The sequence below is a fragment of the Dermacentor albipictus genome, chromosome 5 (genome assembly GCF_038994185.2).
Source record: "Dermacentor albipictus isolate Rhodes 1998 colony chromosome 5, USDA_Dalb.pri_finalv2, whole genome shotgun sequence".
In the NCBI taxonomy this organism is placed as follows: Eukaryota; Metazoa; Arthropoda; class Arachnida; order Ixodida; family Ixodidae; genus Dermacentor; species Dermacentor albipictus.
In genome coordinates this window covers 153,497,003-153,510,856 of record NC_091825.1, presented here as the reverse complement: position 1 = coordinate 153,510,856, position 13,854 = coordinate 153,497,003, and the positions used below count along the sequence as shown (strand labels likewise).

The 13,854-nt window shown below is 48.2% G+C and overlaps 2 protein-coding genes across 7 annotated transcripts in view; both read right to left on the bottom strand.

Moving 5' to 3' along the window:
• Nucleotides 1-2,836, bottom strand: part of LOC135902342 (transmembrane protein 135-like) — a 32,940-nt gene extending 30,104 nt beyond the window's left edge. Inside the window, exons 1-2 of one of the 4 annotated variants that reach the window (XM_065432336.1) lie at nucleotides 2,702-2,836; nucleotides 6-133 (exon numbers count right to left, since the gene is read on the bottom strand). In XM_065432336.1, the coding sequence (XP_065288408.1) occupies nucleotides 6-37 (32 nt within the window). In that variant the 5' untranslated portion in view covers nucleotides 38-133; nucleotides 2,702-2,836. Of the gene's footprint in view, nucleotides 1-5; nucleotides 134-2,310; nucleotides 2,651-2,701 lie in introns of those variants that run through there. The other 3 variants (XM_065432335.2, XM_065432334.1, XM_065432333.2) reach the window with 3 other exon arrangements.
• Syp (synaptotagmin binding cytoplasmic RNA interacting protein) lies at nucleotides 2,793-12,486 on the bottom strand. 3 transcript variants are annotated; one of them, XM_065432328.2, is made up of 7 exons: nucleotides 12,260-12,486; nucleotides 11,094-11,759; nucleotides 10,895-11,030; nucleotides 4,019-4,520; nucleotides 3,620-3,729; nucleotides 3,381-3,529; nucleotides 2,793-3,188 (listed from the first exon to the last, which is right to left on the bottom strand). In XM_065432328.2, the coding sequence occupies exons 2-7, from the start codon at nucleotides 11,751-11,753 to the stop codon at nucleotides 2,922-2,924; spliced, it is 1,824 nt and encodes a 607-aa protein (XP_065288400.1). In that variant the 5' UTR covers nucleotides 11,754-11,759; nucleotides 12,260-12,486; the 3' UTR covers nucleotides 2,793-2,921. The 3 variants fall into 3 exon arrangements, with proteins under 3 accessions (XP_065288400.1, XP_065288401.1, XP_065288402.1); XM_065432329.1 differs by lacking the exon at nucleotides 12,260-12,486 and adding an exon at nucleotides 11,876-12,147; XM_065432330.2 differs by lacking the exon at nucleotides 3,381-3,529 and having other exon boundaries at nucleotides 12,260-12,483.
• Between the last annotated feature and the right edge of the window lie 1,368 nt (nucleotides 12,487-13,854).

Genomic DNA, 13,854 nt, shown 5'->3' with positions numbered 1-13,854 from the left:
CTCACCTCAGTGCACAGATGACGAACATGAAGAGCATCACATTATAGCTGAGGAAGGATGCCGACCGTATACTACTCAGCACTGTCTCTGCAAATGCCCGTCTGGAGGTCTTGCGGCTAACAAGCTGCGCCACCTGCATGAATTCTACAGCTTGGCCACATAGCCTGGCAAAGTAGTGCAGCCAGTAGCTTTTTCTTCCCCAACAGAAAAATGAGGAAAGGGGTGTGTCACTCCTGCTCTTTGAAGTGGAGAAGTGATAAGAGGAAAGTGGAAATGGGACCTCTCAGAGACATCAAACTAAGTTATGGAAAAATGCTTTGCTGGACCAAAGCAAGCAGTAACATCCAGGAACTGTACTAGATTATGAGCCATTGTTATAAAATAGTGCTTTTACTCACATTGTCTTCATTGTCACAAGAGATACTTTTCACTTCCACAATACACAAAGGTCAAGTAATGTCCCATGTTTTCCAGGGATAAAAATAGTTTACGGCAGAAAGGAGGCGGACAGAAAGGATGCTGGGCCTACAACTTGCGAGGGTTTGCTGAAGCGATGCTGCTATGTGCAGGAATGAAGACGGAACAAAATGAAACCTAACAAGCATGTGTCAGCCCAAACATGTGTCATACCAACAGAAGTGTTTAAAGCCTCCTTTGTATCCAGAAAGCATCATGAGTAGATTATGTTTCCATTTTGCCAATTCTTTGCCGTCCACAGCAGCACTTCTCCAGTAAATCCTAGTTGTGCAAGTCCAGCATCCCCTGTGTCTGCTTTATTTCTACTGCAGTCTTCATTTACTTTTAGTGCCGGAATATTTGGTGCATTACCCAGTCAATCAACCAGCGCTTGTCTTCGTCGCTCTTTTGGTACTCCCTGTCTATGTACGCACTGTAAGTGATGTTAGCAATCGACCAGACCACGTTCTAGTTTCACATAAAGCATAAAAATCCAGCAAACAAGTGCATGCATGCACACACACCAAAACAAACAAACACACAATGCTGGGGTTCTATTTTGTGATAACTAAGTGTCTCGGTATGTGGGCTGTGCACAATTTTTAAGGCAGCTATAGTCGAGGCATAAATACTATTTAAAAAAGAAAGAAAAAAAAACGGGATTTAGTCATGTGCAATGAGGTGGAGCAGTTTTGCTGTATAATGGATCGATAACCCACGCATTATAAAAGCAAAATATTATCTCGTGCTTGTTCGCATTTTTAGCATTAGTTCTGATCAGCTAATTCTACCTGAAGTGAAATTCACACAGCACACCAAGAGCAAAACGCCAAGTTTATTACAGCAAATGTGCGAACATGTGCTGTTCACGTCTGCTGTTGGCAATAAACGGCAGGCGAGATAAAACGCTTTCGCAGGCGCTGCTACAGGAGCGCACTCGGCTCAGTTCTTACATAGATGGATTTTGTTCTTTTTATGTTTTAACATTCGCGTTCATGGTACATTATAGTCAAAGCAACACCGTACAGTTACTGCCGCTTCCTTTTTTTTTTTTCCGAGCACGAAATATTGATTGGCGCACCATAGAGAAACAATCCCTTTCTCTATGGGCGCACGCTCCACACGGTGCTAGGGCGCTAGCGTTAGCAGAGACAAAAGAGGCAAAGAAAGAATGTTCGACAGTGCCCATAACATCAATAACAAAGACACCGCGCAATGTATATTTTATTAACCTAACGCCATTTAATTGTGGCGCTTGTTTGGTGTGCATGAACGAAGGCGCATTCGTCGTATCTCGTATCTCTTTCACATCGGTGGCTCGCAAGAGAGACGCCTCAGATTACCGCTCGGGCGCTCCAGTCGTACTCTGAACCTAAATTCAAACCCCGAGGCGCCTAAAAGCGGTCAAGGGTACAGACTGTACGCACGAACGTTTCCTAGGCTCTGCCAGTTTCCAACCGAATCTCACAGATATTATCCGCGTATCCTCTATCCGGTTACAGTGGCTGGTCAAAAGTTTCGTTGCAGGTGATCCGCTAAAAAGAAGTCACAAATTTTTGGCAGTAGCCTACGGCGTCGCTTTCACACGTGCGCGCGAGTTGCTTACGTACGGGGCGACCTAGCAAGGCTCTTTGGGACGTACTAGAACGCGCGTCCGCACGGTCAGCTGACTCGCGCATACGGCGTATTGACGCAGCACCTCAAGAGGAAAAAATGATGCAGCGAACGTTTGCCGATCATGCACATGTTCGACCATCTGTATTAGCGATCACGGCGTATTACAGACCTACGCAGACTTTTTTTTTCCGCTTCAAGCACAACAGCTTATATGTGGTGGGAAGTAAACGCACTGACCAGGTAGAGCACACTGTAGAGCTTGATGGAGTTGCTGAAGGTGTCGAAAAACAGTGTCACCCAGCTAGCAGTGCACGAAGGCTCCCACGGGTGCGCGATTTCATAGCAACGAAATGGCAGGCTAGTTTCCAGCAACTTGCTTAAAACCGCCATTGCACGGCGGCTACACGTTGAATGGACACAGGAGGAAAAACTTGTCCCAAGTACTTTCACCTCTCCAAAACAAGTCGTACGTCCACGCCACCTACATTTCACTACGGCACGCACCAGGCTGATGTACGCAGCATTCTATTGGACCAGCCGATATTTTAACAGCGGCTCGCGTTGCGCGGTACACTCAACAAGCATTATGCACAACAGTAAGTAAAAACTCCGGTCGTCGATACCAAACCTGTGCCTGTTGGGCGGCGTCGTCGTCGTCCGTCCGTCCGCTTGTGAGCGCTGTTCGCGCACAGCCGTGTCAGGGAAGAGAATGCCCGGAGTTTTTAAAACGGCCACTTTTATTTTCCACACATTGTCAGGTTACACGTCGCCTGTCCATCACAGTCCGGCCCCCCCGCGAGAAGGAGGAGTGCTTGGCGGCGGGAAGACACACACACGAGCGGTGGCGGTCAGCCCCAGGTCTCTTTGAAGGAGTCCTGGTACCACTGCTGCCCGTCGTCCTGCTGCTGCTGGCTGCTGTTGTGGAAGCGGCGCTTCGAGTCGCCCTGGTTCTGGTGGCCCCCGTCGAACTTGCGCTTACCGGCCAGGCTTCCCCGGGGGGGGGCGCCCCCACGGCCCCCACGGCTGACAGGGCCCGCCCCCCGGCCAGCGCGAGCGCGGGGGGCCCGCCCACGGCCGCGCCCCCCACGCGTCACCCCACGCTGGCCACCACGAGCCTGCAACACGAACACCACACTAATCAGGGCCCACCGACTTAGGGGCTTGCTCTCCCGGCCACGGGCAAGGCGCGCGCCGGGCTACCATATCCGAGAGCGAGCACCTCAACCACCGCGGGGGCGCCCGCTTTCCCGGCCGCTCGGATATGCTAACCGTCGGCAAGAGAAGGAAGGAAAAGAGGAACCACCCACCCGCTCTGGAGCAGGCCGGCCACGGGGGGGTGCCGCAGCTGGGTAGCCGTAGTCATAATAGTCATCATAGCGGCCGTAATAGTCCTCATAGTACGGATCCGCATAGCCGCCCCGGTAGTCGCTATACCCATAGTAGTCATAGTCGTAATCTACGGAGCAGCATAGAGACCAACAAGGATCAGGATTGAGCCAGCCGGGAAAACGCACACCCCCGTGCCCCCAGGTGCCCCCACACTCACCGTAGCTCCTGGGACCCACGGGGGGGCCCCGGCCGCCCCCGCCGCCCCGGGGCCCCCGAAGGGGCGGCGGCGGGGGCATGCAGCCCATCATGCGGTAGTCCGACACGTCCCTGCAACAAAAAAAAAGTAATATTTTTTTTTAAACTGGAACTTCATTTAACAATGAGAAGCACCCAAGGCTTGCACCAATTCCATGCAACACGAACGTGATGCAAGTGCACCATTGGAGTGCATATTTATCCCATTTAGCTGGCACACACACTTTGTGGTGTAGCAGAATGTAATCCATTCGGCAGTAGTTGGCTGTGTTATGACGTCATGCACAGGGCACTTTACTACGCGGCCCTATGGATGAGCCACCATTCAAGTTCCAGCGGTGGGAGAGGATAGAGTGCTCACACTATGCGTTGCTGCATCATCTGCATCATGCGACGTTCCCGGTTGCGCAGCACCTCCTCCTTCTTCTTCTTGTCTGACGGGGGCTTGGCCAGCGAGACCTCCATGGGGGCCCCGCACAAGTCCTTGCCCTGAAGCTGCTCCATGGCATGCACAGCGTGGTCCCGCTCTTCGAAGTGCACAAATGCGTAGTCCTTGATCTTTTTGACCCGCTCCACCCGGCCATGTGCCTCAAACAGCTCCTTGAGCTTCTCTTCCGTCACGTCCGCTGTCAGGTTGCGAACGTACAGGACCTTCACTTTGGCCATTGTCTCCTCATCAGGCTCCTCCTGTGGGTCTGCCCAGTCCACTATGATGTCACAGCTCCACACTTTAATGCGGCCTGTGCTCAGGCGGCGCTTGGCCAGCGAGGCTGCCTTGTGTGACTCGTACTCCAGGAAGCAGAAGCCTCTGTTCTTTTTCTTGTCGTCAGGTGAACTGTAGATGATCACCTCTGTCAGGCCCGCTGGAAAAACACAAAGGACACTGCGTTAGTCATGGGCAGGTAAAAATTTCATTGTGCACCTCAGCTTTCTTAATGAATCATAGTTGAGGAACTCAAAGTACTGAATGCTAAGAAATCACAGTGAGCCAGTGCAACACTCAGCTGCAAAACTACATATAAAAATACTGCTGTGTGTAGATTTTGTTATGTATAGAACATGCTAGTGCACTCAGCCTGAGCTGCAACATCTGCCTGCCGCTTCTCAAAGAAACCTCCCTCATGACTAGCTGGTGTGAATAAGCCGTGGCCACGACAGTTTCCCCTTCTGGCCACATCTATATGTCGTCAAACCCAAAGCTTCTTGCTATCACACAAAACCCATCAATCAATTACTTGCAAATTCAAAAGAAAAAGACTGAACGTCAAGTTGGCATGCAGCCTTCGAATGAATTTCGGTAATCACAACTAATGACAGCCGATTTTCAAAGCTACTTGTTGGATGTCAACAGCAGAGCACGGGTATTACTACCGCTTGTTACTTGCCCCTTACAACATTCCTGGTCAACATCAACCAGCATATGCAAGTGGAAAATGCCTACAAATTGGGAATTGTAAGCAGGAAAGTGACTGGCATCCATGATTCTCAAGGCAGGGGATGCATGGCTACACGCACAGCCAGCTGCTCTACAGCAGGCTTGTTTGTCAGGAACTTCTGTGCTGATGATGGCATAGGTGGTGCGGCTACATGCATAAAAGCACTAGCCCCATATCAAATGATACCGGGTTGTTCGGCTCAAAAGAATATTCAAGCACCTGCAGGGATTTCCCAGTGCCCATTCCTTCACAAACGAAATGCGATACCAGAAACAAGGCATTTTAGCATCGTGGAATGACATTACAGTTACGCTCTCAGCCACCTGCAGCTTTGCCAATGACAGCTACCAAAAGATATCTGGGGTCTTGGATGCCAAAACCACGATTTGGTTATGACACAGGCTGTAGTGGGGGCTTTGGAATAATTCTGACTACCTGGGATTCCATAACGTGCACCCAATGCATTACTTTTGCATTACGTCTCCTTCGAAATGTGACCGGGAACCCACGACCTCCGGCTCAGCAGCAGAACACCATAGCCACTGGGATACCACGGCGGATGTCAGCTGCTAGTCTACGCCATCAGCGTTTTCTGCTAAAATTACATAAGTGAAATGTGGTGCTGTGACCGTCCTACCATGGGATGACGGTTAGCACATAGATTTGTCAAATCTTCGTGCTTGTGGCTTCATTACAGCAAAGCTAATTGTTAGCCTCTAGTTGGTCGGCATTCTTCATATCGTCCGTCGGAAAAACTGTGGGCCAATCCCGGAGGTAGTGCAATACCAGGCCAACCCGCTCAAAGGTGCTTTGAAACAGGCTTGAAGCACTCGGCAAAGTGAAACAAAACATGCATACATTCTTAGGAATTCCGCATAGAACATATAGAACAGCATTCGTTTCAATAAAGAGAGCACAAAACAAGCATCCGAATCACATAAGCTATGATAAGGTGCTCCTGATAACAAAGCAAAGCATGCTCTAGCCCCCCTTATAGGTTTTCTGGTAAAGATTACTGTTGCGCAAGCTGCCATGGCGACAACAGCTTGCAACACGGGGAGTGCCATCAGTAGCTTTTCATAAATATATGAAAAAACCAGCCTAGCAACTGATTTCGTCATTGTTGCAGCACCAGTATGGGTACACAACGCACTGCTAGGACTCCCGAGGTGCAGCATGAATACGAGGAGCGGCAAAAGGAAAAAGAAATAGCAATATGACCAGCGGCAGCATGCTGTCAAAATTGCCATTACTACAGTTCCTCTAAAGCATAAAGCATTGCATCCCTCCTCAGCAGTTCTAGTGGTGTTTTCAACAGCTTCGTTGGACATCTACTTTCGCAGGGCCAGGATTGTGAGCCAATTTTTTATTATGCTCTCTAAATTGCCAAGCAATTCTAGTTTTCGAAACACACAAAGGCAACAAGTATCTGTGCATGTGCATAATTATAGCGAATTGTGCGTATATTGTGCGTATATTGTGCGTAATGTAATTTGAAGCAAGGATAAAGTTTAGGCAAATTCAAGTATTATAATTTCCATGCTGGCTGAACTGCTCGCCAAACTTGCAGCTCCCACAGTCACCAGCGTCTCAATTCCCTCTAGCAATCTATCAAAGGAAACCCTATAGTCTATGCCACCCCTATATGGGCTGTGTGAACAAGCAGGTGAACTAGCTAGAAAGGCAGCACTCGACTGGCATGTTACAAATTACAGTTCCTCTATGCTGAAACAGCCAATTTTGCACTGGGTAACTGCAAGCCTGACTTGGACCAAATTGTGATCTTCGACTGCATTTCCGATTGAATCGGCATGCAAACAACCACCTCGGACTACTTGGGAACCCTTCTGTGCCTTCGTGCTCAGTGAAAAAAGCAGTCAAGTCAGAGCCACACCAGCTGCACTGTATGTGCTAAGTCTTTCAAACACTTGGACATGCACCTTGCACACATGGCAATATTTACAACACTACGAAAGGTATCTGAACTGCACAACCTTTGTTTTTGGAACAGGCATGGCGCACAGCAATCAAAGTGTGCAAATTTGTATTTACAAACTCCTTGGCCCACCTACCCGACCAGTCTAATTATAGCACTATCACTTTCATTTTCTATTGCCTCATCCCTTGCTTATGTAGCAGTTACGACTCATGTTGCAGCCCTCATGACACCGAAACATTTTTTTTTCTCGTTTCCTTGTGCTCTTTAACCCTCTCCAAGTAGAAGACAAGCTCAGCACTTCAGAGGGTTTATTCGCAGAAAATGTGGAAGTCAAGCCAAGCTCGTTCAAAGGTGCTTGGCCTTATATATAATACAGTACTGGAGACAGCTCTTGCTCATCCATTGCATTGCATTTGTAAAAAAACAATGCCAGATGGTGCACAATGCCCAGCAAAGATAGATTCTTTGAATGGAGCTAGTTGCACCAGCTACACTCTAAGATGGCAGCCCCTGTGTGAAGCACAAATAAATCGGCATGTGGTGTTCATACAAAAAGAAAACATGCCCTTTTTGAACATCACTGCCCTGAAGTGGAAGGGATATCGAACTGGCCATAAACGAACCTGGTAAGTCGTGAGCTCTCTATCTCAGTTCTGATGACAGTTATACTATGTTTCAGTGGGTTCAATAAACAAAACTTTTGAGGACCGAAACAAAACAACCTTTCTTTCTTACATTCAGAAAACTTCTTGCATGTTTGTGTGAATCAGATTTCATTTGCTATCTTGCGAGGAACATTTGCATACATTATAAGGATGAATGAGCTTTTTAGACGTACTAAGTCACTTTTAAGAAAAAATATTTTTTTCCCCAAGATTACAGTCATCAAAAGTTCCACGCTCAGCATCCCCGACTAAGGCACAATCACAAGGCACTCCTGGAACTGCAGTCAGCATAAAAGTTTGAATTGACTGAAAAAAAAAAAAAATTTTAAGGGGAGGGGGGCTTTTTTTTTTCATGCCCATGATCATGAAAAACCAACCAAGTGAGCTTCCTTCTGCATATCCAAATATTTGGCTTATCAGGAGACTGCCGTGCAAAGCTACTTGTGCTTGCCAGCCGCCATACACTGTACTGCAATAATGAAAAGTAAACAGCAATGTCACATGTCTGCGAGCGCATTGACCGTCAAACCTTCTGTTGTGCCATGTGTATAGCCCATCAAATATTCAGAAGCAGCAAACAAAACTGAAAAGCAACAAGTGCCGAGTGCAGACCGATAACAAAGGTAGAGGCAGCAGAAAATCCCCTTTAAAAAAATATGTGCACATGTGGCAGCCGATGACATCTACCCATTCAACCCATCCTTGCGATTCACACTTGCCTTGCTGAACCACTGTAGTGGTAGAGATCGTCATAAATGAGCACTTTCAATACACATCTGCACTACAGATCTTGCTGCCCACGCTGTCAGTACAGATTGCAAGAAGGGTGGTTGGACACAAGGCCACAATAGTGCATTTTCTTTGATTTCTGTATTAGCGTGTTTCTGGTGCAAGCACTGTTCGCCCCCACACCTTCCAATCTTGGCTGTTTGCATGGCACCATGGTATGTTCAATGTTGCGAAATAGCCAAGGCATCTCTGCACCAGTGCAATCTACATTTATCCACTAGCATGGAAGGACGAACACCAGATGCAGCAGTTTTTTCAGACGAGCATATCCAGCATTCCTGACAACAAAAGAAAGAGTAATTCAAATGAAATGAAAAAAAAAAAGTATGCTGAATATATTGGCACATTTAAAAGCATATAGTAAAACACCCAATACTAGTTAATGTCAAGCAGATAACATAAGCCATAAATTGTTGGGAAGTGCGTTCCAGTTCATGATCGAGCCCTAGGTGTGTTTTACTAGAGATTTGTATCAGAAAATAAATTGTGGCAGAGCCCATCGCACAATTAATGTCAACGTTAGTACTACCCGCATTGAAGCAATGTAGCCCTACTGAATGGCCACGGCCGAAATGTGTCGTGTATGAGGGGCGCATCCAGCCAGACAGAGCTTTCCACTTCGAGCTCCCACTGCTGCTTGCATCTGCAAGCAGCAGTGGGAGCAGCATCCTAGTGCTCGCGGATGCAAGCCAAGTTAGTGTCAAAGAGGTTCATTGAAGAGCAGCACATACCGAGTGTTACATATCCAGTGAACCAAGTTGCTCCGACGTCTGGTTTCGAACCCGGTTCCCTCCTCAGTGCAGCAGCCCGATGCTCTACCCATTAGACCATGGACTACCCAGTGACCCAAGTTGGCGGGAAAACAGTTAGCCGTGGACAAATGGACATAAAGACATACCACAAACTGCGTGAAGTTCCCAAAGAATGCCAATCGCGTTAAAACTGCCTGGCTGTTCTCTGTGCCAAGATTGCTAGGTTTGAAAATTGCAATATCCATGAAGTCCTGCTGATTAAAGTGCCTGTAGCCACAACACGAGGTAGTGGTCTACAGCAGATCTACTAACTTCGTGTTTCAGCAAACCAAGCTTTGAACAAGGAACTCAAGAAAAATACCAATCGGAACACCATTCCTGAGTACTCTGGCAAACTAGTGTACAGTAACTAATAAGGAATAACCACATCCAAAACCCTTGCTTCATACCAGTAATATTTTGCTCTAAGAAATCACTTAAATGCATTGCTATAATATTCAAGCATTTTACCTTTTTGTGCTGCTGTTCCAGACACTGTTGCAGTTGTTAATGGCAAAGTGCTTACAGATGCCACCATAGAATTAAATTACTGCACCTAATTTTCCAAAAGTGCATAGTGTAATGCCACTTCAGACCACCTGGAGTTCTTGGGCACCCAACCCACAACACCCTATTCTTTCTTTTTGCATTCCGTTCTTGTCACAATACAGCTGCCATGGTAGAATCCACAACTTTGTGCTCTCCAGCACAATGCCACTGAGGCAGATACCTACAGAATGGGCACATATTTGTACACAAGTGATCAGCTCCTCTATCCAATTTTTGCTGAAATGTGCGATGAGTGCAGCTCGTCATGGCATTTTCTTTTATTGTGTAGTCCAGAGCAGTTATTGCCACACTGTGGATCTTGGATTGCTGAAATGTGTATGGCTTTTTAGAAAGCGTTACAATAAATAGCATTTTTTCGTTTCTACAGGTCAAGCCAGTCACTGCCATCCTTCATTGAAAATTTTGAGAATAGCTTGCAGGTCTTTCCCGATTTCCTGTCAGTACTGAAACAGTTAGACAATTGGAGCAGCAGAGGTGCCAACATACAAGCATGCACACATTCGCACGACTGAGAATATCAGCAGCAAAAAGAGGGAAAGATAATTCAAACGCCAATCACTGGAAGACCATTTACATTGGAACTTACTAAATTGTCAATTCCAAATACAGAACACCTAAGCCCATCTATCAGTTTGCCTCACAGCATCCATTGAGACCTTTTAACTCACCAGTTATGAAGACCTGCTGTGCACATTCAAACAAACAATATGTACACTGAAACTCAAAACAAAGCTGATGCACTATTTGTGCTACATCAGGGACGACTGCTGAACCTACGCTGCACCAATAGCAGTGCACCAGAAACAGAAATTGGCTGACAATACAACCTAACTAAAAGAATGTATCAGCTCCACTGCAATCTAACCAAATCTGCTACAGAAGCCCCCAAACCTTAATTTGCCTAATTATTGTCAAACGAGAGAACCAATATCATTGCTGTCAACTGCTGCACCTTATCACTCAACGTAGTGGCGATAAAAAAGCTCGTAACCTTCGTGTTCGCTAGTTTAAAATATTCTGCCCAAGATCAAGCAAAAGCACACTCACGTGCATGTTTGGAGAATTCTTCAAACAGCTCCTCCTTGCCCCTGTTCTTTGGGATGTTGCCCACGAAAAGCCGATGATTGTTGATTGAGATGGTGACCCCAATGTATTTGCCCTTCCGGATTTCGTGGTTGTCCAGCTGCGGGGCGAGCAAAGAGCACAATGAGCATGCTGGGCGCGCAAGCTGATTCACGGTACTCACCTCGCGTACAGAGTTGTGGGCGCCCTCGCGGTTGCAGAAAGTGATGAAGGCGTAGCCTCGATTGAGGCCCGAGAGCGGATCCATCATGAGCCGGAGATCCCAGATCTTCCCGCACTTTTCGAACAGGGGTATGAGCTCATCTTCGAACATGTCCTTGGGGATTTTGCCGACAAACACCTCGCAGCCACTGCTCGGCTGCGGTCCCGTCCAGCCGGGGGGTGGACCGCCGTACTTGCGCTGACCCGTCGTCACGTCCAGCGAGTAGCCCGTACGGTCGAGAATGGCGCGGATCTTCTCCTCGTCCGGGCCCTTGTTGGCGCCCGAGCCCGACGCCCCGGGCAGCTTGCTTTTTTGTCGGTACGTCTTCATCACGCCGCAAAGGTAGGCAGATTTGTTGGACACGTGCTCCAGACTGCTGTCCAAAAACTGCTTCAGAACGGCCAAGGCGCCGTCGGCGGGGAATTCTTTGAGCGCGTCCAGCGCGCGCTCGTCCAAGTCGGCGTAGGCCAGCTTGCCCGTCTGGAAGATGGCATCCAGCTGAGCAGCCACTTTCTCCTGAAGCCCGTGGCCCACAAGCTTGGCGTAGTCGGCACTGTGTTCCGTCGCGCTCGACTCGTCCATGGGCTCCACCGTCGCTGCGTCCCCGTTACCCTCGGCCATCGTTTTCTGCGTCACGAAAATGGAAAGGAAACGCCACAGATGACGCGCAAGCCAGGTGCCTCACCGACGCCCCAAATCGAGAGCGGGACGCCAATCGCAGCACACAGTTCAACTGGGCATACCCGGGTCGCCGGGAATCACTGCACGCACGCTACCCAAGTGCACCGGCGTCTATCCCGCCATGGCGCTAGTCAAAAAGGCGAACTGCCAAATTAGGCCTCGCTAGCATCGCACGCTAGGTACTACCGTTGCTGCAACTACACTCGGCTCCGTTGCATCCTACCGCCACTTTCCTAACTCCGCTTGGCTGGGAGAGCGCGGACTCCTGCAAATCTTTGTCGTTCACTCTCAGTGAAACGCGCGCAAGGGCAGGCAAAACAAAGGGCCGGCGTAGGACTGACCGGCACTAGTCGGTGAGCGCGCCTCAACAGCGCGAACAGCACTTCATGCACCTCGTGACTATTTTAGCAACGCGAACAACGTGTAGAAAACTTTCTTGTACTCACTTTGGAAGCCGATTACTTAAAACGAGAAAAAATTAGATCCCGATTCGAGGGGACAAAATTTGTCCCAGTCCCAACCTAATGGGAATGGGCAACAACGTGAGTGACACATGCACGGGGTGGCCCGAGTATTGCAAAGGGCCACGCCGTTCTTCGACTGGCAAGTAAAACAGCACAGGTTTCTGGTTAAATTGAACAGCAGAAAATGACTCGGTGTTTTGTGAAAATCTGCTATCACAGTTTCACGATAATAGTTTTGTATACGTTAAAAAACACAGATGTTAGGGGAACTACTTTTCGTTGCGCAAAGGGGCGCTACCCAAGAAAAGGCGCCATCCTTGTTTTGATTGGCGATTTTGAGAGGAGCGGGCAAACCCGGCAAGCTACCGTAGCTAGCGACGCGCTACGCTACCCATTTTGCTACTATGCTTCACAGGCGTGTTGTTATAACCCGCCTCCTTTGTCTTTTGAAGAATCTACCTGCAATTTACCACATCACATTTAATCGTTTACACCCCAATTGGCACATCGGTCCATGCCATTTTTAAAATCGTGTTGCATTAAGTGCAACCGTCGCATCACTTCCGTTGCATACCCGCTACTACGGGAGCAACAGTTCACAGGAAGATGCTACGAGTGCCGCCGTATTGCGCTCCAATGACGGCCCGCGAGTTTTCGTTTCGTGAGCTTTGAAGTTTGGTCGACGTACAATATGCAAACCACATGTTTAACGCCGGCCAGGTTTTTGACCCTTTGATGAAGCTAGATATACTGGCGAGGAAAAGGCACGGTTTGTGTTATTACAGTAGACGCGTACGTCGTGTGGTGCACGAGTTTCTTCGTTACTAAAGCATAACGAAACTCAACCAGCCCTAAGCACTACATTAAATATATATTCTATAACACTGCAGCTTAGGCTAGCCAGTGGTGGCGAAAAATGCGCAGTGCATCAGTAATATTTGTCTGGAAGCGAGGCTTCTGTGCGCTAAATTAGGCGTGAAAACTAGTATCTTAAAAATAGTAGCTGAAAGTGTAACAGACAAATAACGCAATATTATATAAAATATACAATGCGTGTTGATGCGGCGTATGTAAGAGTCCGAAGAACTCAAGCTGTTGTTGCGTGACCAATTACTGAACATTTTAATTGAGTGTTTCTTTTTTTGCGACAAAGCTCTGTTTTGCAGTCATCAATGGGATTTCTCTACTTTTCTCTTCTGAGTAGCAATAAATGAGTCTCATGGTACACTCGACCACTGCACTCAACCAACGTCTCCTACACGCCGCGTTGCTCCCTTTCCCATTGTAGCGGCGGTTCTCTTAGTTCAGCATAAATTCCGTGAGGCGGCGCTCGTTGCCGTTTCAACTTTCGGCGGATGTGGCAGCGGCGGCTGAATGCATCCGCCGGTGCCTGTTAGCGAGCGTTATCGCAAGCCTCCGAGACGATGACAAATGCCATTGTAATCTCAGAGGCCGCAACACGTGATCTAAGTTGCAGGCGTTCGCCATGAGAGGCGCTCGTTGCCTTTTCGCGGAGGAGGAAAAAAAGAGAGGGCCCGGAACCGAGATTACCGGACAACGCGGCAGGCATCTAGTAA